The 25,064-nt window shown below is 35.7% G+C and overlaps 1 protein-coding gene across 2 annotated transcripts in view; it reads left to right on the forward strand.

The window, feature by feature from the left end:
- Positions 1 to 25,064, forward strand: part of LOC129720674 (beta-1-syntrophin) — a 507,412-nt gene that overhangs the window by 470,151 nt on the left and 12,197 nt on the right. The window contains exons 8-9 of one of the 2 annotated variants that reach the window (XM_055672212.1): positions 21,652 to 21,769; positions 21,865 to 22,062. In XM_055672212.1, the coding sequence (XP_055528187.1) occupies positions 21,652 to 21,769; positions 21,865 to 22,062 (316 nt within the window). The remainder of the gene's footprint in view (positions 1 to 21,651; positions 21,770 to 21,864; positions 22,063 to 25,064) is intronic. The other variant, XM_055672213.1, reaches the window with a different exon arrangement.

Raw genomic sequence — 25,064 nt, forward strand, 5'->3', positions numbered from 1 at the left:
AGCAAAGTCTAGACGTCTTTTAGAAATAAAAGTCCAACAGGTCATAGATAACTTCATACAAGAGTTAGATCAATTAAATTTTCAAATCAATCCCGATAAAACGAAGATTATGCTTTTTCAAAACAATAATGATACAATACCCCTAAAAATAAACAACGTGGAAATAGAAACAGTGAAGTCTCATGCTTACCTAGGAATAACATTAGATCGTTTTCTAAGCTTTGGCATCCATAAAAAAAAACACGAAGGAAAAAATAATTGACCGATTGAATATGATTAAGGTAATTAACAGCACTAAACAGGGAGCACACCCACAATCTATGATAACCATCTATAACGCTATATTCCGTAGTATTATAGAGTACGGTGCACCATTATTCAATAATGCTAGCAAATCAAACAAACAGTTATTAGGCACTATCAACAATCAATGTCTCCGCAAAATTACGGGTTGCACTAAAACCACTCCGCTTAATTCTTTAATGGCAATAGCTGCCACACCACCTCTAGAAATACGCCAATACTTTATAACATGCAAAGAAATAGCGAGGTCTATTTACTTCCAAAACGCAGTAGCATCACAATTAAATCTTTTAGACGGAAATGAGAATCCTGAAACACTTTCATATGTAGAATCTACTTTTGTATTAGAAAAGACCATTCTAGAGAAAATATCTCCTATAGTAACCCGCGAAACAAATTTAAGAAAAATTAATGAAGTCAACAACCTGGAAACAGTATCAACTTCAAAACATCAAACCAGTACAGTGCACCTACGCCAGGCAAATCTATTCGTAATGAACAGTAGATATAAAGGTAGACCCCAAGTGTTCACTGATGCCTCTAAAGAAAAAAAGTCATGTGGAATAGGAATTTACACTACCTACAACAAAAATCGACACTCGTTTAAATTAGAAACAGAAACGTGCATTACAACTGCAGAAATTATAGCCATTGACACGGCGCTGTCCTTTATTGAACAAGACCAAGTAAGCAACGCAGTAATATACACTGATTCCAAATCTGCCTGTGAAATCATAGTCTTTGGTCAAAATGAAAACAATATTCCTTTATTTATTCTAAATATTTTAAAGAAAGCAGCAACTTGGAACGTCGCATTGCAATGGATCCCTAGCCACATAAATATCGTTGGCAACGACATTGCCGATGCACTGGCTAAAAATGGCCTTACTGCGACTAAAACCTTTTCGAATTCAATATTTATAAACGATGCTTTTGGCAAATTCAAGAATGATATGCTTGATAAAACTAACTTGTGGTATCAGGAGTATGCTTCGACTAAAGGTAAAACATTTTTTCAGTTTCAATCAAAGTTTGAGAAGGTTCCATGGTTTACAAACAAAAATTTAAATAATGAAAATACCAGGCTACTCAATAGGCTAATCACGGACCATGATTGGTCCAAATACTGGAAATTTAAGATGAAACTGGTAGAAGAAGAAAATTGCGATTTATGTCACTCACCCGAAACAGCAGAACACATTATATTGCACTGTAATAAATACGAAGACATCCGATCTAAATTCTCTTTTAACTCGAAATATAATAATTTAATTGACGTTTTCAAAAGCAAAAACCTAGACTACCTTAACGATATATGTAAATTTTTAAAAGCAGCAAAAATGGATATTTGATTGAGCAACATTCAAGTAAGGTATACAAAAGAATGAAAGAGTGCCGAAATAATTCAGTTTAAGTCGAGCATTTGCGATTGGGATAGACAACACAAATAACCACAGGGCCTTATAGTCGTAGCCGCTCAGCCCTTACAAAAGAACCGTCCCTGACGGACAGTTTAAAAGAAAGAAGAAGAAGAAGAAGATTCAATACAGTGAAAAACTACTGATATACTACAAGGTATACAGCCCTAGGGTTGTATGAAATGGTGACGTGGGACTAAACAATGTAATTAGGGGATTTTTTGTTACAAAATATACAGAGTCTGCAGACAGAATCAATGTGATTGCTCAGCGACTGTACGGATTTTTATTCCAAGCCTCTCCTGGAAATCAATTTTTGAAATATATTCAACAACACTCGAAAGAATATCGTTTACATCTGACGATATGATGCCTGCAGTATTAAGGCACAAGCATATCGTACTTGTTGAAGAAGCACCAAGAATTTCTCGTAATGCGTCAAAGTAAGAATTAACTCCATATCCTCAAAAACCAAATCCAATAATGCTTAAGTTACCATAATGAATGGTTTTGTCTTATTTAACTATGATTAAATCAAATCTATAATATGGATCTTACTTTTAATATAATATAGAAGCCCTTACAAAGGTTCATTAATTGGCAAACATAAGAAGATATTTTAAACAAAATTATTAACAAGTTCCAGCAAAAAATCGTAGCAATCAACAATTCCATTTTTGTTTTTTGCTTGACTTTTTTTTTCATTTGCCTACAACGTTTATTATGGTAAGGCTCAAATATAATAATAATAATAATAATAATATATCATCAAACAATTTTGAAATGTAAAAAGAGATTCTGAATGAATCTTAGTAAATAAACAAAAAATTCACAAGAATTCGCAGGCTCTTACTCTGCTATAAATGTGTATATTTAGGCAGTGCGTCTTGAAATGTCCTACAGATCAGACGTTTTTTCGGTTGCTTGTGGACTGGTCTTTGACTGCCTATAGCTTCAAAGTTTGTGTTTTGTCAGTGTGTCTTTTAAAGACTACCTGCAAGTTATTTCCCATCAGTCTTTCTCAAGACTACCTACTTTTGAATTTAACATTTGTTTTAACTTTTTTCGTATCACCTGAAATGGCTGGACGGAAAAAGAAACCTCGCATCGCTGCGGGGAGGAAAAGATAGGCATCTCTTTCTGACACTTCGAGTGTCTGTAGTGACAATCCTTTTGATATTTTGCCTGAGCAAGAAGCTGGTGAAATGGAAGTTACCAATAATGAAACTATACAAAATATAAAATCTTTAAAAAAGGAGAAAGTTCCACCTATTGTGGTAACTATTTCTTCTGAATTTAATATATTCAAAAAGGAACTTTCAACGTTTGTTTCTGACGTTAAAGTTACCTATCAAATCGGCCGTAGAGGTGAATGCCGCTTATTAGCCGACTCAGTAAAGGGTCGTGATCGTCTTGTTCAGTATTTAACTGACAAGATGTACAAATTTTTTACATATGACACCAAGAACGCCAAGCCGTTCAAGGTTGTCTTGAAAGGTCTCACCAACGATCAAACCGTTGATGAGATCAAACTTACTTTAACAGAATTACTTGGCATATCCCCTACCCAAGTAATTCTAATGAAACAAAAATCACGAGGCGAAAACAGTCAGAGAACTGGAATTTCCCTTGTTAATTATTTAATTCATTTTAACCGCAATGAGGTTAACAACTTAAAATTTTTTGAAAAAGCACATGCTTTGTATAATGTGCGTGTAAAGTGGGAAATTTATAGGAAGTATGGCGGAGGTGAAAAGCATATCACCCAATGCCGTACTTGCCAACGTTATGGCCATGGTTCCAAATTCTGTAACATGGACCAAAAATGTCTTAATTGTAGAGACTCTTCTCACAAAAAGGACACATGTCCTGTGAAAGAGAGTAAAAATTTTCGCTGTGCGAATTGTAACGGCAACCGTATGTCAAATTTTTATCAATGCCCAGTCCGTTTAGCAATTGTTAAGGCAAGGCAAGGTAAACAAAATTCAATTTCTCAATTCAAACCAACTTCAAAACAAAATTCTCCAAGCGTACCAGTGACGTATAGTTTACCTACTCCTTTGCATACCCGTTTAACTTATGCACAGGTTACAGGTAGTTCGAACATTATACCGCCTAGTGTTGGTAGTTCGAAAATGACCGTTAATATGGGTAAGCAAAACACGCTAGAAAATAATTGTACACCTATTACTCCAGCTAATATTGCTGCCGAAAATATTTTTTTTAATGTCAACGGTCTGGGGACTATTACGGCAGGTAAACTTTCTTTTTTGCAACAGGCAATGTTCGATCTTATGAACGCCATGTTGCAGGCAAAATCAATGTTTGAAGCCATTCAAATAGGCACAAATTTTACTATTAAAATTGTTTCTAATTTAAAATTTAGCAATGATTTAAAAAAAAACAAGTAAAATATTAAATTGGAATGCTCGCTCATTGAAGGCCAATAAGAATGAGCTTTTTAATTTTTTAACAGTAAATAATGTGCATATTGCAATTATTACTGAAACATTTTTGAAACCTAACATAAAATTAAAATATGATCCCAATTACGTGGTTCATAGATATGATAGGATTCAGGGTTCCGGCGGTGGAGTTGCGATTGTTATTCATCGCCGAATCAAACATCGTGCTCTTCCCCATCTTGAGACGAAAGTTATTGAAACTTTGGGAATTGAAGTTCAAACTGAACTTGGGATTTTATTTATTGCCGCAGCATATTTACCATTTCAATGCACACGCGAGCTCAAAAATTATTTTAAAGGTGATTTACATAAACTCACCAGAAATCGTTCGAAATTTTTCATAATCGGCGATTTTAACGCTAAACATCGTTCATGGAATAATTCTCAAAGTAATTCCAATGGCAAAATTTTATTCAATGATCGTTCTTCAGGATACTATTCTATTTTGTCTCCGAATAGTCCTACATGCTTTTCTTCTGTAAGAAACCCTTCAACAATTGATTTGGTGCTGACAGATCAAAGTCATGTATGTAGTGATTTGATCATACATGCTGACTTTGATTCTGACCATCTTCCAATAATTTTTTCTTTATCACATGAATCAGTTTTAAACCCTATGAGCTCTGTTTTTAATTATAACAAGGCTAATTGGGAAAGATACAAAACTCATATTGAGAGAAATTTCAATAATGAGCTTGATTTGCAAAACGAAGTGAATATTGATTCCGCTTTGGAAGCATTAAAATGTGCAATTGTTGATGCCAGGAATTATTCTGTTCCAAAGGCTCAAGTGAAATTTGATTCATCAATAATTGACGAAAATCTTCAACTTCTAATTCGTTTGAAAAATGTCCGCAGACGTCAATATCAACGTTCTCGTGACCCTGTTTTTAAAACTATTTATAAAGATTTACAGAAAGAGATTCAACATAGATTTACTCTTCTGAGAAATCAAAATTTTGAGACTAAAGTTGATAAATTGAAACCATATTCAAAACCATTTTGGAAGCTGTCGAAGATTCTTAAGAAACCTTCAAAGCCTATTCCAGTTTTAAAAGATGGTGAACGTTTTCTTGTATCCAATGAACAAAAGGCTCAAAGACTTGCTCAGCAGTTTCAGAGTGTTCATAACTCAAATTTGAATTTTGTGAGTCCAATTGAAAATGAAGTCACACGTCAATTTGATTTAATTTCTTCCCAGAATTTTTTACCTGCAGAAATAATTGAAACTAACTTGAATGAGATTAAATCAATTATTAAAAATTTCAAAAATATGAAAGCACCTGGTGACGATGGAATCTTTAATATACTAATCAAACATCTCCCTGAGAGCACAATGGATTTTTTAGTGAAAATTTTCAATTGCCTGTTCAAAATTGCATATTTTCCCAAATTATGGAAAAATGCAAAAATTACTCCCATTTTAAAACCGGATAAGAACCCAGCTGCAGTTTCAAGTTATCGACCAATCAGTTTGCTTTCTTCAATAAGTAAACTGGTTGAGAGAATTATTCTTAACAGAATGATGTCACACATCAACGAAAATTCAATTTTTGCAAATGAACAGTTTGGATTTCGCCATGGGCATTCCACAACTCATCAATTGCTCAGAGTTACTAATATGATACGAGCTAACAAATCTGAAGGTTATTCCACTGGAGCTGCTATTTTAGACATAGAAAAAGCATTCGACAGTGTTTGGCATAAAGGTTTGATTGCGAAATTGCAAACTTTTTATTTTCCAATTTTCCTAATCAAAATTTTAAAAAATTATCTTACTGATCGAACTCTGCAGGTTGTCTATCAGAATTCAAAATCTGATAGATTTCCTGTCAGAGCAGGTGTACCTCAAAGTTCAGTCTTGGGTCCAGTCCTGTACAACATATTCACTTCAAATCTTCCTGATTTGCCTTCAGGATGCACAAAGTCATTGTTCTGCGATGACACAAGCATTTCCGTAAAAGGAAAAAGTCTTCGTGTCATATGCAGTCGATTGCAGAAAAGTTTAGATATTTTTTCTTCCTACTTGCAAAAGTGGAAAATCTCTCCCAATGCTTCTAAAACTCAAATGATAATTTTTCCGCATAAGCCTAGGGCTTCTTTCCTCAAGCCAAACAACGCAGAACGTTAAACATCTACGTCTTTAACGTTCTGCGGTGGTGTAACGGGAACACATCTGACCGGAGATTGGAAGTTGTGGGTTCGAGTCCCACCTGCTGAACTATATTTTTCGTAGTTTCTACAATCATATTTTCAGTTAGTTTAATTTTCTATCTTCATTACTACATTTACTCCTTAAAATTAAAATTAAAAAATAGCATGACTTTGCTTAGAGTCGAAAAAAGAAAAGTAAAAATGTTTGTGACGCAAGTCGATGTTGCTGCTGGTAGAGATGGCAACTTACTGGCACGTTTCTATCTCTCACACTGAGAAGTCATTCCAACTTCCACTGAGGGTGTTGAAACAATAGCCAGCTATAAATAATAGTCTCTACTGAGTAAATGTACGAAGTGCGAGAATTGGATAAGCGATACAAAACTCGATTCTAGAACTACGTCTTTAACGTTCTGCGGTGGTGTAACGGGAACACATCTGACCGGAGATTGGAAGTTGTGGGTTCGAGTCCCACCTGCTGAACTATATTTTTCGTAGTTTCTACAATCATATTTTCAGTTAGTTTAATTTTCTATCTTCATTACTACATTTACTCCTTAAAATTAAAATTGAAAAATAGCATGACTTTGCTTAGAGTCGAAAAAAGAAAAGTAAAAATGTTTGTGACGCAAGTCGATGTTGCTGCTGGTAGAGATGGCAACTTACTGGCACGTTTCTATCTCTCACACTGAGAAGTCATTCGAACTTCCACTGAGGGTGTTGAAACAATAGCCAGCTATAAATAATAGTCTCTACTGAGTAAATGTACGAAGTGCGAGAATTGGATAAGCGATACAAAACTCGATTCTAGAACTACGTCTTTAACGTTCTGCGGTGGTGTAACGGGAACACATCTGACCGGAGATTGGAAGTTGTGGGTTCAAGTCCCACCTGCTGAACTATATTTTTCGTAGTTTCTACAATCATATTTTCAGTTAGTTTAATTTTCTATCTTCATTACTACATTTACTCCTTAAAATTAAAAGATATTGATACAGAGAATATCACAGGGAACGGATGGTGTCCATTCACGTCGTCTGTGCTAGGAACACTCGCATGTAATTGGTTCATCATTCGCGTAAATTTGATATTGTAACTTTTTATCAATCGTTTGAAATCTGACGCAACATTTGCCAATTTCATTTCTAATTTTACAGAATGCATCCCAGTATAGTAAACAAAGACGTAGTCCCACGTCAAAATATCAAGCGAAATTAATTTATCTTTTTCATATTTCACTGAAATTGTACGAACGCCACCATTTCTCTTCTAACGAAAAATTCTTTAATCCCAAAGCGAATCTTCCTGACGATTATGTATTTTACAATTTTATTATTCAAAAACATTCACGGCCAGCCAGCGCAGTTTGGGCAAGTGAGCCGCCTCTTTTTCCGTCCGCGCGAGCTTTTACCGGATCCTCCTGAAATCCTAATAGTCGTAGTTTTGGCTTCTTCACCACAATAGAGACAAGTTCCTCGGGTGGATGCCAACTATTCTTTAACCGCCGCCCATCGTATCGTCTTGATAGTTAAACTTTGCAGCTTAACAAAGCCACTACGTACCGCACACTGACTCCGGGTTCCGGGCTCCCGCCGGAGTGCCACCGCATACACAAACGAGTTCAACCCAAAACGACGGCACGGGCACACTGTTGTTTGCCTTCGGAGCGTATTTTGTACCTACGTACAGCTATATTCGGAGCGTGTTTGGTTGGAGCCCAACAAAAGACGATTTTCCATTTCACTTAACTTGGCTGCTTGGTTGCAAGAGACAACGAGAGAGGGGGGAAAGAGGGTTCGTTGTCGCAGTTGGAGTTGGCAAATTGGAGCCGAAATATAGCAACATACATACGTGAAAGCAACCACTCTGACTGCTGTAGTGCAACCAACAAACAATGCAAAACTTTGCCAAACCCAGCAGCAACATTGTAGGTAAATTACACATTAATACACGTGGCTTACGGATGTTCTTCCCAACCGTGCATCGAAGATAGTTTGGAGCGCTCTTCTCGGGTGGATTTTAATTGGATCGGAAGGCGGTCTTTGACTTTCGGTTGGGGTTTAATGCATAAGCGTTTAGGTTATTTAGAACCTAGTGCGATGCGAGGTACGCCCCTCGTATTTAACCCGATTAGCACTGCTCTCTTCGATTGACCTTACAGACCACGAGCTACAATGGTTTTAATCGGACGTCAATCCACCGCAATCAATTAGCCCACCATTCCTGCATGCAGTGTTCTCTACGGAATAGTGACTTACCTGCTAGAGCACTCGCTTTTACCCGGTGTTATAATGTTACAAATCAAATTAAACCGATGAATTAATTATTGCTGACCGCCCGCTCGCCCGTTGGTCGTGGGCTCATGAGACACATTTCCTACCGGGGCAATGTAACACAGTCGGAACAATCGAACGACAATCCACCTTCTTGTTAGCAGTATGCAGAGTGCCAGCTTCGGTTACAATTTTACCCAGCAAACTCAACACTCTCGGACAAGGGTCGACATCGGCTGGAAGGTTCTTGCAGCAAAACTACTACCAACCGTGTAATCCTCGTTTGTCTTCGCCTTGCTTGTAATTGAATCAGTTTTCTTCAGGGGTGCAAAGATGCCTGATAAATCCAGTAACTTGCCTGATGAATACATAATATATAATTGGATTCTGGGCTTCACGGTAAAGCTTGGTAAAGAATAATTTGTCACGCTTGATCGTATCAGGCATCTAGCTGGAAACCCGAAGCTGTCAACCTGATTTATCAGAGCAATGACAAAGTGATGCTGATGACACGTTTTGGTGGATGTCTTTTTTATTTTGTCAAACATCCCACCACCCATCGATGAACAAGTTGTGGAATGCTGTGGAATTAATAGCGTGAGGCTTCGGACAGACTTTACCATGAGCTCTATTTATTTTGCATTGCCGTCTTGAATTTATGACGACTATAAATAAAATCGCTTTTACGCTGCAAACGTTTTAAATTCAATAGTTAATTCAATTATTTTCAATTACCATTCTGTAAATATCTTGCAAAATGAAAGGTGACTTTCCAGTTTAATTGATTTTGTTTTGCATTTGTCATCTTGCCTGTAATTTATCATTTTGCCTGAAACTAAGACAATGTTAATTGATTTGTTGTTGTTTTGAGTTCACAATCGTATTTTCCAACTTGTTGTTTACGATATTCGACATGTTTTCACTTTACCTTTTTGACTACCCCTTTCATTTCTTCACTTTCCAATGCGGTTATCTCTTTGATTGTTTGACATGTCTAATCTGTTAGATTTCATATGGCGACATCCATAAATTACGTAACGCAAAAACCCAATTTCGGACCCCCACCATAGGGATGTAACGAAACGTAACGCCAACACCTACTCCCCCATGAAAATTACGTAACGCCGAAGAAGAATTTCCTTGATGAAAATGCTCGTTTTTGGAGAGTCTGTTCAGAGATTTTTCGTTACGTAACGCTGAACGCACCTCCCCCCTCCCCTGTGTAACAAATCATAACGCTCAAGGATACCTCCCTCCCCCTATGAGCGTTACGTAATATATGAATGCCGCTTATGACATTTGATCATTTTAACTTGAAGCTAATGGATTTTGTTTTTTTATACGTACCGTCAGCCGGAGTGAGATTGTGCCATCCAATCCGTGACTCGTCAGCCATCTCTCCCGGATTAGAAGCCTAGTCTTTCATAGTTAAGTATTCCAGGAAACTCATTCAAGAAAGTTTGGTCTTGTGATCGCCATGAGATGGGTTTGTATGGCACAATCTCACCACGGCTTACGGTATACGTTTTGAGAGCCTAATTTTCTACTCTTTTCCCTAATTCATTTTTTTCTTAATACTCTTCTTAGGGTTGAAAGTATTGAGACTCTTTGAAGATTTTTTATTTATTTACTCTTTTCACGTATGCTACCTTTTGAAGTAGGGCTACGTTGAATATCTAGCAAATACTTATATTTCAGTCATTCAGAAATTCTTCTGCGGTTGAATTTTAGTAACAAAAACTGTTCCCATAGTGGCAAGAGTGACAAAATCGAACTGTCCCTGTCCGAAACGGCCTTATCATCTGACAATCCATATCGGGCTTACCATCTGCTTACTGATCTGACTGTACCAACATCCTGTTAAAAAGGAAGACGACCACAAGTAAGATGACGAATTAAAACTTAGCAGCGAGCAGCGCGTGGATTAATTGAGATTTTAAAAAATTTTAAAATTATTTGAACATTTATGAAATTATTTACATATTCGAATCTATTACAAAACTAAAGTGAACTAAAATTGTAAGTTACATGCAATCATACCTTTTTCACACTTTAAAATCAATAAATTCTAAATTTATAGTTTCAAGCAAACTCCAACCTACAAATGAAAGAGTTTCGTCTACGAAGACGTCTGAAATACAATTAGCTATTGTAATAAAAACAGTCGATTGATTGAGTTACACTATTAGAACATTTGTAAATAAAATGTATTGTCTAAAGCAAACCGAACAACCAATCACTACCTTTCTTCCCCAGCACTAAAGCATACAAACGATTCGATTTTGAAATTGATTTTTCGGTTTTTGTTATTGTTGTTTTGCTTGCTTAATTCTCAGTAGTAGTGCTAGCATGCAGAAATTTAGTCTTTAGCAATAGGATTAATCTTTATCTACCAGCTGTCCTGATCTAACGCGTTCTCTTTCAGTTGATAGTTGTACGTACATTGGTAGCGTGAGTTTATTTGTAATATGTGTTGTTTGCTAGCTTATAGTGGGTGTGAAAAATACCAAAAGAACTAGAATCATCTCGGGTCATAGGCAAATAGCAATGTAAATGACGATAAATTAAACTAACTTGCCGATTGATTTTTTTTTCTACCACTCACCAAAACGTTACTGATAGTGATAAAAATACAATAATCCGACATTACCCGTTATGTGCCCCACAAAAAAAACACACACTTACATACCCGGGTACCCACAAATTAAGACTCTTGTAACTTTCACAATTTTCATTCGATTTTAATATTCTAGTTCTGTATGGTTCAGGAATTTTGTATTTCTTAATTTTGCAGATATTCGGTTTTCGTTTTTACGGCCAAGTTTCATTAGTTTTTTTTTTTCATTTTTTTACTGTGTCATTTGTTTATAGAAAACTTATTTGTCATCTTTTTTTTTCTTCATCTAATATTTATTTGACACGGCACAAATACAAATTAATGTTTAATGTTAATGTTAAGCTAGAATGGTTCGTTATTTGATGGTTTTCTATTGCCGTAGGTAAGCAGCATATGCAATATGCTCCGCTGCTGGGCCGAGATATTACGGACTGGCATATAGAGTTGTCTCACTCGGGCCCTGAAAGTTTATTTGTCATCTTTTGATGAACTCTCAGGATTTCTTAATTTTTGGCTTGGTTTCATTGTTTTTTTTTTTTAATTATATTTTATAACCTAATATGTTAGGTTTCGTGTCTTGATTGATTTATTATGTTTAAATAACTCTTATTTTGAATTCATTCTTCTTTTAGATTTCATTATGTTTCATAAACTACTTTCATTTTAATTCGAAAATTTTATAGACCGTTGTGGCTGTTTTCACCTTATCGACATTCTTGCTTTTATTCTGTGTAGTCACTTTCAATTCTGTTGACTTATTTGTAATTTTTTAAATTTATTTCTTTTGTTCAAGTTTATGAGCATTCTACTCTTCTTACCTTTTTAATTTTTTTTCCCGTAACTTTTGTGTTTTCATCTTTTTATGTTTTTATGTTCTTAAGAATTGTTCAACAATATTTTTTTGAAATCATTCTACTTTATTCTACTCCTTTTTGTTTTGTTACGATTTTAACTCGACGTTCATTAATTCTTTTTATATCTCATAGTTAACTTCTTTTTAATCTTTGTTATATAGTATACTGCTTTTACTTTTAGTTTGCCTTTTTTGGCTTTTTTGGGTTTTAAAACTTCGTGAACCATTTTAATGTTTTCCACCTTAGAAGATATAGACTCTGTTCTTCTGAAATTCGTTGACTTTTTGGTATTTTTGTTCTGTTACTATTTTACTATTCTTCCAGTTTTTGGTTTATTGATATTTCTTTCTTTTATTAACATTTACTTTTTTTTAAACTTTATTCGAACTTCGTTTCATATCTTCTGAGACTTTCGTTTTTACATGTTCGTCATTTGACAATCTTATTTTTTTTTTATAGTTTTTCAAAATGTTACAATTTCTTTGATTTTCTGCATCTTCTTGTCTTTTAGGCTTTTTTGATGGTTTGACTGCGTTAACCATTAGGCTTTTACTTGACGTTTTCCTTTTTTTTAATTTGTTGTTTTCAAATAATTATGTACTGTGATATTTAAGAATGTCCGATTTTTACTCTCCAATTCTTTAAAATTTGGATCTTTTGCTTTTTGGATTTTATTCGATTTTTCTATTACATATTTATGTTGCTCTTTAACTAGACTTCTATTTCAGTTTTGTCGTGATATTCTACTTCATATTTGATTTTGGACTTGCTTTTCTACTTTCTATTTCAAATTTTTCTATTTTTTTTTCATGTTATATTTAATTGACTTTTCTAACATATTTTGACTTCTTTGTTTCTGGCTTATATTAATTGAACATTTTGAATTTTTAATTACCAAAATACAAAAAATATTACTTTTTAACTTGTCAGTTTTTGTGACTTATTTGTCATATTCTTTAATGTTTGAAAAAATATTCTCATTTTTGTTTTCTTTTGTTTCCGTAAAGTTTTCATCTTGTTGTTCATTTTACCTTATAAACTTTCTGGTATTTTTTTTTTAATTTTAAAACTATAAAGACTCATTTAAATTTTTTTTTGACCTAGTTATCCATTATGACTTGTTTTTATGGTTTATATATTTATAAATATGTGATTTAAATTTACTGATTGTTACTATTTTTAGGTTTTATTTTTTCATGTTCATTTTTTCATCTCCCAAGTAACAAAACTGGTTTTATAAAAGTTTTATAGCGCTGTTTTGGCTTTATTAGGCGCTATAAGCGCTATAAGACTAGACTGATAAAACCAATATTGTTACTAGGGCTAGTTGACTGTTTGACTCTTACGCTTGACGTTTTGGATGTTTATTTTACACTTAACATTTCAATTTTCATCATGATTTTTCATTTTCGGGTTTTTTACTGCTTTTTTTTTTAAATCATTTTATTTTTTATTTTTTGTTACTGACTTATATTACTGTCAGTTTGAGTTTTGTTTTAAGTTGTTGACTATTATTGGCTTTTATGATTTATTCGTCATAAATGATTTTATTTTTATTTTTGTATTTTTTTATTTGGTTGATTATTTTACTTATTTTATTGTTTTGTGCTTTAGCACTACTCTGATTCTGATTTTTATTGTATATCATACACTACTCTGTAATTTTCTCTAGGGTTTTTCACATAAAAATTTCATAGACTTTTTAAAACTTTTTTTTTCATCATATCGCATTCTGAACTAAGTAGACTCCTGATGTTTTTTTTACCTTTTCATATATTGTTTGTTTAAATTCTTAGACTTTCTTCAATTTTTTTTTCATTTCACTGTTCTCAATTTTTCTTTGACTTGGTTTTCCTTTTTGCGTGTTTAAATTCAGTAATTTTATTTTACCCTTTTCAGCTTATTGCATTCTTCTGACTTTTCGACTGTTTCGAAGATTTTTATGTCTTTACTCTTTGAATTTCAACTTTTGTGTAATTTTTGCTTTTCAACTTTCGCTTGCTTTCAATTTTTTTGACACTTTTGCTCTCGATTTTCAAAGTTGCTTTTGACCGGATTTTCAAAGTTATTTTGGTAATTGTCACAACATTTGGAAATGTTTGGTTTCCTTTTTGCCTTTCTCCTAGAAAGGTATTGCAATCACTGGTAAAACCGAAAGTATAAAAGTGCTCCGAAGGGCCGAATGGCATATATCACGCGACTCAGTTCGACGAACTGAGCATTTTCTGTATGTGTGTGTATATGCAGATTTTTATTCTCACTCACCTTTCTCAGAGATGGCTGGACCGATTTTCATGAAATTAATTGCAAATGAAAGGTCTTGTTTTCCCTTAAGACCCTATTCAATTTTATTGTAATCGGATTTTTAGTTTAGAGGTTATGTATCAAAATTTAAAAATCATGAAACATCATTATCTCAGAAACTACGCAACCGTTTAGAACAAAACAACAATGAACGCGCTACCTAAAATACCCTTAACTTTTGAATTTTGTGAAGATTAAGTTGTCGTTCAAAAGTTATGAAAGGACACGTGTTTTGAAGACTGTTTAATCTCACTCATGTTTCTCAGAGATGGCTAAACCGATTTTCATAAAATCGGTGTCAAATCCCAAGTAACAAAACTGGTTTCATCAAAGTTTTATAGCGCTGTTTTGGCTGTATTAAGCGCTATAAAACTTTGATAAAACCAATATTGTTACTAGGGATGGAAGGTCTAGTTGCCCCATAAGACCCTATTGATTTGTTTTGCAATCGTACTGTTACTTTTCCTGTTATGTTAAAAAACGTGAAATCCAGCTATGAAAAGGAACATATTCCGAAGACTACTTGGACTCACTCACTTTTCTCAGAGATGGTTGAACCAATTTCCACAAAACTAGTGTCAAATAATAAGTCTAGCTGCCACCATAGTAGTCGCCATCTTGGATTTCAAAATGGTATTTAAGATAATTTCTGGCCTCTGAGCGTCATTCTGGTTGAAGAAACACCCATATTGGGTGTATTTCGATCATTTCCGGCTGTTTCCCAGGAACCGGAAGTCGTTAACCTAGAATCCAAAATGGGGTCTTTGGTCGATTTCAGCAGCTGTGTATCATTCTAGATCCGAAGATACTCATGTTAGACGGGAATCGGCCATCTTTGGCTGTTTTCCAGAAACCAGAAGTTGCCATCCTACAATTGATAATGGTGTCTGAGGTCAATTTTTAGCTTCTTGCAACATTCTGGCTCCGGAGATTCTCATATTGGGTGGTATTTGGTCACTTTGGGCTGTTTTTTAGAAACTGAAAATCGTCATTTTGCTTGTGAAATCAATTTCTGTCATCTGGGCGTAATACTGGTTCCGAAAACATTCATATTGAATTGTATTTGGTCATTTCCGGCTATTTGCCAGACACCGGAAGTCACCATGTTAAAATTCAAGATTGTGTCTGTGATCAATTTTTAGCTTCTGTCCATCTTTCTGATTCCGGAGATATTCATATTCTATGGGAATCGTCCATTTCAGGCCGTTTTCCAGAAACCGGAAGTTGCCATTTTACCATCCAAAGTTTTGTCTGAGGTCGGTTCGTGGCTTTTCGGAAATACCCATATTGGGTGGTATTTGGTCGTTTGCCGCTGTTTTTTCGAAACCGGAAGTCACCATTTTGAATTTCATAATGGCATTTGAAGACAATTTCGATCGATTTTAGCTCCTGTGTATCATTCTAGATCCGGATATTATTATATTGGGTGGAAATCGGCAATTTTTGGCTGTTTTCCAGAAACCGGAAATTGCCATCTTACAATCCAAAATGTTGCCTGAGGTCGATTATGGAACAAATTTGTTACCCCTAAAATCATTCACATGCCAAATTTGGTTCCATTTACTGGGTTAGTTCTCGAGATGTGCAGAAATTTGTGTTTCATTTGTATGGCACCCCTTCCTTTCAAAAGAAGGAGGGATGTCAAAATATTATGGACATATTTTTTACTACTAAAAACATTTACCTGCCAAATTTGGTTCCATTTAGTTGATTAGTTCTTAAGATGTGCAGAAATTTGTGTATCATTTGTATGAAACCCCTCCCTTCCAGAAAAGAGAGGGGCGTCCAACTATTATGGACATTTTTATTACCCCTTAAAACATCCACATGCCAAATTCGGTTTCATTTGCTTGGTTTGCTCTTGAGTTGTACAGAAATTTATGTTTCATTTGTATGGGACCCCTCCTTTCCAGAAGAGGGAGGGGTCTCAAACTATCATAGGAACCTTTATCGGCATCAAAAATCCCTACATACAAATATTCACGTCGATCGGTTCGGTAGTTTTCGAGCCTATATGGATCAGACAGACAGACAGACCGGACTGCATATTTATATGTATAAGATTACAACATCAATATTTCAGAACCTAAAGAGTGAATATACATTTATTAGATTGAAGCGTTCATGTAAATCTATTTTAACAAATAAAAGTTTGAATGAGAAAGGCTGGGTCTGACCGCTAGGTGGATTTATTTAGGTTTTTTAATTTTATTTAGACTTTCTTTTTAGTTTTTTCGAATTTAATTTTTACTTTTAACAACGGCTTTTACCCGCTAACACACAAGTTCATTAAGCAGCCAGTATGTGCAGTAGACTGGGACACGGTTATATGGGAAAAAAGCGATGGAGTTATTTTTTTGCTTTTATGCACTTTTCGTGTTCCTTATGGGTCCTATAACAACCATGTGACTTTTCAGATCGATCGGTTAAACTATATTTTTGCGCCCGATTTTTAAAGTTTTCTTGCAATGTTATACGGGAAAATCTTCTTTTTCTGAACTTATTCTTTAGAGATGTCCAGTTGGCATGCTGCAGCAGTATTGCTAGTAGAATTCAATAGTGAGTCGTTCGTCAGACATTCAATCAGTTTGGGGTGAATAACTTTTTCTAAAAGCATCGCAGCGCCTTACAGTTTTCAGGAGAGTTTTTTCCAGGAAAATTTCCTACAAATATCATGTATCAATATATTTTTAGGAAGCAACTGGACATCTCTAGAGAATAAGTTTTGGAAAAGTTGATTTTCCCGTATAAAATCGTATGGAAACTTTAAAAATCGGGCGCAAAAATATAGCTCAACCGATCGATCTTAAAAATTACACGGTTGTTATAGGATCCATATGGAACACGAAAAGTGCATGGTAGCTAGACTTTATTTTTTGTCCCACCCTAATATGCAGTAGGGAAAGCGAAAAATAAGCGAACTGGAAATATGATACAGATTTGGAAAAATATACCGCATCCCGACGGGACTTGAACCCACAATCTCCCTGTCTCCGGCATGGTGTTTTGACCAATTAAACTACGGGGGACGGTGGTACTGTTCCATAATCTGTATCGTATCACATTCCACTGCCGACTTATTCTATTTCTCATCCCTACAAAACACACTGCTGTGCAAGCATTATTTATAGACTGAAAGGAATGTCTCATCACACACAGAAGAGTCAGCTGATGATGATAACTCTTATAGACCTGTGTGGTCGAGACCAAAGACAGTCTGAGTCGTGCTTGCAAGTGCGACACAACAACGGAAGGGGCTCCGTAGGGCTAAATTTTCCAGTTCGCTTATTTTTCGCTTTCCCTTCTGCACATAAACAATATCGCACGCTTAGCCTTGGGGCTAATAGCGGTCTCGTTCAACCAGATTAATTGAGAGAATTCGTTATCGATATTGTTTTTGGCACATTTTGTATGTGTAGGATAAGTACAACGATACACCGTGCCCCAGTGCTGAGTCGAGAAAATTTCCAGCTCGAAAAGATCCTCGATTCGATCGGGAATCGAACCCGATATCGAAACCGTGTGGGAGAGCTAGCCGACCGACATCGCTAACCACAGAACCACGGGGACCACAACCCTGCTGCACATACTGTCTGCTTAATGAACAAAGTTCTTCTGAGATTTTTGTTTTCACATGTTCGTTATTTAACATTCTTAACTATTCGATTTTTCCCAATATTTTAATAGAATGTAACAATTTTTTTTAATTTCTGGTTCGTTTTGCCTTTTAAACTTTTTTGATTGTTTGACTGCGTTGACATTTTGGCTTTTACTTGACGTTTACAATTTTTTCATTTCTTCTTTTAAACTAAATATGCACTGTGATATTTAGGAATGTGTGATTTTTACATCATTAATTCTCAAAAGTTTAGATCTTTTTCTTTTTGGTTTTTATTCGACTTTTCCAGTACTTACATATGTTGCTCTTTGATTTGACTTCTATTTCACTTTTGTAGTGTTTATATTTGACTTTGGAGTTGATTTTTTAGTTTCAATTTTGAATTTTTAGTTCTGAGCTTTATTTATCTTAACTATTTCGTACTAGTTTTTTTTATTCCTGTTACATTTTAACTGTTCAGACTTTTTTATTGTCTATAATTTTTCGAATTTGACTTTCTGATGTTTCGTAATGTCTTGATTTTTTTACATCTTCAAATTTATTTTTTCTGTTATATTCAATTGACTTTCTGAACACATATTGACTTGCTAGTTTTTGGCTTAAATTGATTGAACATTTTGAATGTTTAGTATAATATTGTTTTCTACCTTGTCGGGTTTCATGACTCATTTGACACATTCTATGATTTTTGTGAACATTTTTACATTTTTGTTTCTTTAGTTTTTGTAATTTTTTCATCTACCTAGTTGATTTTTTTACCTAATTTACTTTCTTGTATTTTTTTTTCTAGATGTTGAAACTCTTAAGATTCCTTTAAAATCTTTATTTGTCCTCGTTATTTATTATAAATTATTTTCATAGCTTATATCTTTAAACCATATCAATTTTTTACCTGTGATTTTAATTTACTGTTTGAACCTGATTTTTGTTTCCTGTACGCTTTTAGCGCATTTTTGCTGCATCTATTGCTTTGATAATTTTTCATCTGGTTAACTGTTTTACTTCTTACACTTGATGTCTGGATTTTTGTTTTGCACTTAACATTTGAATTTTCAATATTTTTGATCTTCATGTTTTTTTCACATTTAGGACTTTTTCACTGCTTTTTTTAATAATCATTTTATTTTCATGTTTGTGTTACTGACTTTTATTACTTTCAAACTTGTTTAATTTAGTTTTAAGTTATTGGCTATAATTAAATTTTATGATTTATTTGTCATTTATGAATTTTGAAACCTTGGTAACATTTTTTACTTTTTTGTTTTTACCTTTTTTTCATTTGGTTAATTATTTTACTTCTCTCATTTTTTTGGTTGTGATTTTGCACAATTCTGACTTCTTTCTAGATTTTGTCATTCTTGAGATTTGTTTTACATTCTTAATTTGACTCTGTTATCTACTTTGCCTTATTTTTATTGTTTGAGTTTTTAAGCCATATTACAAAAGTTCACATCAATGGACAACGTAATCCTAATTCCCTAACAAAAAAAAGCCATATCTAGTGTTTACCCACTCCGATTTAACTTTGATAACGTCTAATGTTTTTCAGTTTTGTTTTTTTTTATAGTTAATTTTTTTCTTTTCTTTTTTTATGTATACCATACACTACTCTTCCTTCAATTCATTCTGGATTTTTTTTTCACAAAAAAATTTCATAGACTTTTAAAGCTTTTTCATTTTAGCGCATTCTATACTCAGTCAACTCTCAATTATTTTACTTATTCATATTTTGTTTGCATAATTTTTTTTTGAATTCTTTTGGCATTTTACTTTTTTTTAATTTTTTCTTTGACTTCATTTTCCTTTTTGCGTGTTTAAATTCAGTAATTTTAATTCAAACCTCTTCATATAATTGCATTCTTCTCACTTTTCAACTATTTTAAAGTTATTTTTGTCTTTACTGCTTGAATTATGACTTTTGTTTATTTTTTTGTGCTTTTCCTTTTTCTAGTGTTTTGGCTATCGATTTTTAGCTGGATTTTTTTTAAATATGTCCACGTGGTATGTGGATGGCCCCATAACATATTTGATTGCGATTGACCAGAATCAGCTGGAATTGCACAAAGAATGGTACCTAGGAGTTCATAAAAGGAAAATTACGAATGACGATTAACTCGAATTAAGGGCAGAAGAGCAAACGAAATACTGTGTTTGCTTCAGGATGCTTCGGAAGATCAAGACGGGGAGTGGATTAATGCAATGGATGTTGATGCAGGAGAGACAACTGAGGTAACTGAGTTTCCTGAAGGTTTGAATGATGCTGAGATCCATCCAGCGCATGTGTGGGCGAAGAATGAGTTAACCGTAAATGATGAGTAATGTTCATACTAATCTTCATTTATTTCAAAATGTTACTGTTTTGTTTTTACCTCTTATTCTGAAACATTATGTTTTGTTTGCTTCTTTCCAATCATTACTTGAAAAAAAGCCTGCTTCTCACAGCAGATGGCTTATGTAGGAGCTCTGGGCATATTGGTCCCATCCCCGCCCATGTGTTGGTGGTTGGAGTCGTCTGGTGGGAGGTTGTGATGTAGTATGCCGATGGATAAAAATCTATGTATGCTGGTAGTAAAATCTTACTAGGGGGAGGAGGGTTTCAAAAATCTTACGATGGGGGAGGGGGGCTTGAAAAAATGAAAAAATATGCTCACGTAATTATTGAAAGGCCACTTAGGCCTAATACTTACGACTTTAGACATTTCGACATTTGACTGTTAACATTTGACTTTTGGCTTATATCTATTGATTTTAGACGTTTGGATATTTATTTTTTCCTGTCAGTTTTTAAGTTTGACATTCGACCCTCACAATTGCCAACTTTGGAAATTTGGCTTTTGATTGTTGACTTTCAACTTTCAACTTTTGGCTACCAACTTATGTGGGCTTGAATTTTTTCCTTTGAATTTCCCCTCTTTTTTGGATTGTTATCATGGACTTTTGAAATACTCAACTCGTTGAACTAAGGTAAATTATTAGATATTGAACTGCAACGTCAATTCACGATAAGTTTCGAGATTTTTGCTCATAAAACCGCAACCAGTGCAACCGATTAAGACGAAGAAATAAAACATAACGACTGTAGCAATGTCTTTCTACTACGGTCTTTTACATTTCCGAAACGTGACAGCAAACCACACCGCCGTGATTTGGTGGGTTTCAATTGCCACTCATCCCGCAATCACCCCAACGGAACGGAAGAGAAGGATTCTCCGAGTTAGGAAATTCTTAGCACCGGTTTGACCCGGTGCGGGGGCAAACAGTGACAGAATCCGTTCCGGTCGGAGAAAACCAGTGTCGTTCGGGTGCCGTTTTCCGGATCCGGGTAGCACCTTCTACCGGCATCTTAAGGATTCCCGATTCTCGCCCATTCAACCCTAGGAGGGCGAACAGCAGACAGAGAGCACACTGTGGTGTGAACATATTTGCATATTTGATTATACAGTCTCCGGTGCAAACAAGGACAATTGCGTCTGTTTAATGCCAGAACATGTTTACCGGTTTCCGAATCTGTAGAGCCTCCCACAGTCTGTCGGTGACTGAGAGTTTTTGCAGGAGTGTGAACAAATCGGGGAATTTTTCCGAATTTTTCATCTATGAGTCAATTGTTTGTTTAACTAATTTTATCTATTTTTTGTCAATTACAGATTATATGAAAGCGCCCCCTGGTCAGTGGAAGCCTGGAGCCGACCGTTCGAAAGCTGCCCCTTAGTGACGACTCGATTGGCAGGAGCTGGCAACACTTCCACCGTTGGTTCAAATTCGGTAAGTAACGCTTCCCAACGCAACACCTTCTAGGAAAATAGACTGACTCAATCTTTCCCACGCCGCTTTCCTATCATGACTCCTTTCGCCTGCAGCTTACTCTCTCTTCTGCTCAACAGAGTTCCCAGTCAAGCGTGTTCTGTGTCCGCTGCGGCACGACCCGGGGCGTCGTGAGTCACTGGTTACGTGCGGAGACCAACCGCGACATGGCGGCTTGGGCACGTGTACTGGTGCAGGGCTGCCACAATGCGATCATCGGTCAGCGAGAGTTCTCCTTCCGGTGCCAGTTCCAGGTAAGCTGATTATTGTTTATTTTTAGGACATAGAATCGATTTGATTTGTGCTTTAATATTGGGCTTGTTCTTGACGATCAGTCAAAAATAATTCTATATACTTTTCGTTCACTATCATCAATTCGTAATCCCCTCGGAGAAATCTCTGTCGCGTGAATCCATCCCAAAGCTTTCAGCGATAACTCAGTACTTGGAAAACACGATTTTGCTTGGCATTAATGCAAACTCAGAGCTGCCAAACATGGGCATATTTCCATCAGCACAAAACGGAAACAAACGGCCGCGAATCTCCCACCCAAACAGCGTCGATGTTCTCGACCGACCGAACGGACGCCGTTTACGAATAAATGATAAATTCAATTTTAATATTATTATATGGGTTCGGAGAAAACAAACCGCACCCATCACCGCCCGCCCAGCATTGATTTAGCGAAAAATTCAACTGTGGGGTGGTTTTTTGCAGGTGCAACTAATCGGCATACTAAACCGGGGGTGCGATGGACGAACGTGCAGGTTTTATGTCCGCCGCCGTCAGCGGAATTTTGGCCGCTAACAAACGTGCTTTACAGGCGATTATTTTCAGCTATAGAATGAAAGGTGGTGTTGTTTCATAACAATCGTTTCGGACTGAATAGATAATTCGATGTTCAATTGATAAACGGTTCTATTTTTGGAATGTTGAAAGAATGCAGCTTGCGGATTAGAAATTGGCGCGCTGAATTTCAGTAAAATTAGGCAGACTGTAATTCAACACGTTGGCTATTATTGATGAATTGATAAATTATAACGAGCTGCACTTTCAGTATGCCAAAGAATTATATTCAAATTTATTCTACGCTTGTGTCGATTGAGAAGCAATCATTCGATGCAGTTGAACTAATTATACTTATTCGTGTGATGAACTTTGCTTAGGAGAAATGAAATTGTTTAGACATTTTAGACATTTTTTTATTTACTGCTTTTCTCAAAAGGCGTTTTTGGAAATAATTTGTTTTTTTTTTTTGCCTTCACCAGTCAAAACTTGATGAAAAGTGGAAGTATTATTTTTGTTTTTTAATTTAATTATTAAATATTTGATACAAATTTAAAAATTTAGAATTTTAAGAAATAAATGTCAAACAGCGGAGAAGGCTTATTTGAACGATTTAAAGAAAAAAAAAACAAATGTAAAGATATGATTTTTTATTATGCTATTGATAAAATATATTGAGTAATGAGGGGCAAAACTACGCATCTAATAGTTTTCGTGACAGAACTAGACCAAAGGTTGAGGTACGAAAATAAAACGCTACCAGACCTAGTGCACATAATTTTTCATATTTCGACCTAAATTTATTTTGCGGTCTTCAGCAAAGTTGTTCTGAAGGTTAGCTGCTTTTGGTTTATGAAGAGCTTAGGGCAGGATCATGTCGCTACGTTTTTCGTATTTTAACCATATCTTATCACGCAATTCCTACTTCCTAGAAACGTGCGGTCTTCGGCCGGTGCCACTGATGGTGGTAATGTCAATTAAATAATATTTTTGACTTCGTGAGTATTGGTGAATGATTAAGAATGCCAATATCCATGGTCTCAAAATCTCTAAATCACTTCGGACCAGCCTGAACACTAGCACAGAGTCATGCTATTTACATGTTGTAGTTATATTACTTTTATGGCGGTCTAAAGCTGCTCTTCTTCCGTCGCCCATTACGTCACACTTTATTTTCTTGTTTGCCACCGAGTATTGATCGCAATATTCTACGCTCGCCACGATTCATGGCCGTAGAGTACCACCGGGAGTATCAGCGTCCTGTAGAGCGCAAATTTTGCGCGGATCTGTAGCCTGAGGAACCCAAGCTGGCTGCGGAATCCAAAATAAGTTCTATTCGCTGCCATAATCCGTCTCTTTACATTGTAGCTCAATTCGTTATCAAATTTTACGGTATATCCAAATTTATCCACAACTTCGAAAGTATCCCAATTCATCGCCACCGCAGCACTAAAGCCCATAGGGGCAGGGCTATCACGTTCACTGCCAGCCACCGTGTGCTTCGTTTTGGCAGTGTTTTTGGTGAGTCTAATTTCCGTAGCTTTCGTTCTAAGAGCCAAGTGAGTGAGACGTAATAGGCTTCTTCCACAGCTCTACGTATGACACCATCCGCAAAACTTAGAAGCATAAGAGACATCGTGATGATGGTGCTGCTCCTCTACACATCTGCCCTTCGTACAGCATCTTCCAAGACTTTGTTCGAGAGTCCAATTACTTTAGACCATGCAACGTCACAAACGCATCTAAAATTTCACCCGCTGTCCTGACACGTGATGTGAAACCATCAAGAATAGCACGACTCAGCTTAATCAGTTTTGTTGGGAAACCATGTTCTAGCATTATTCGCCAAAGCTCGTTGTGTTTCACTAAGTCGTACGCCGCTTCGAAATCTATAAACAGATGATGTACTTACAAGTTATGTTCTTGGAACTTGTCGAGACTCAGTCTCATGGTGAACATCTGGTCCGTTTTAGATTGTTCGGTTCGAAAATCTGAGAAACCCAAGCAGGTTCGAAAGGCTACCTGTAACGGCCTCAGTCTATGGAATAGAATGCGGGAGAGACTTTCATATGTGGATATGAAGAGGGTTGGGCCTCGGTAGTTGCTACAGTTGAGTTTGTGTCCCTTCTATAAGGGGATATGAGTTCTTCAAATCAGTCCGTAGGAAATTTTGCCTCAGACTACAACCCTCGGGATAATCTGGTTAAACTATTGCACTATACAGCTGCTCCCTCCCGACTTCGAAAAACTCATTTCTAGCGGCTTTGTGGTTCTTGTAGATGTTCAGACGTATCTTCCTCTTCGTCCTTGATTTAAATACGTTGGACAAACGGGCACGTATCTTGCCTACCACAAGATAGTGATCAGAATCAATGTTCAGCCCCCGAAGAGCCCGCCATCTAAGATACATATTGTATCCCGCTCAAATAGAAGCTTCTAAAGAAGGTTAGCCTGAACACACACACACACA

This window comes from Wyeomyia smithii, chromosome 2, assembly GCF_029784165.1.
Source record: "Wyeomyia smithii strain HCP4-BCI-WySm-NY-G18 chromosome 2, ASM2978416v1, whole genome shotgun sequence".
NCBI classification, from domain to species: domain Eukaryota; kingdom Metazoa; phylum Arthropoda; class Insecta; order Diptera; family Culicidae; genus Wyeomyia; species Wyeomyia smithii.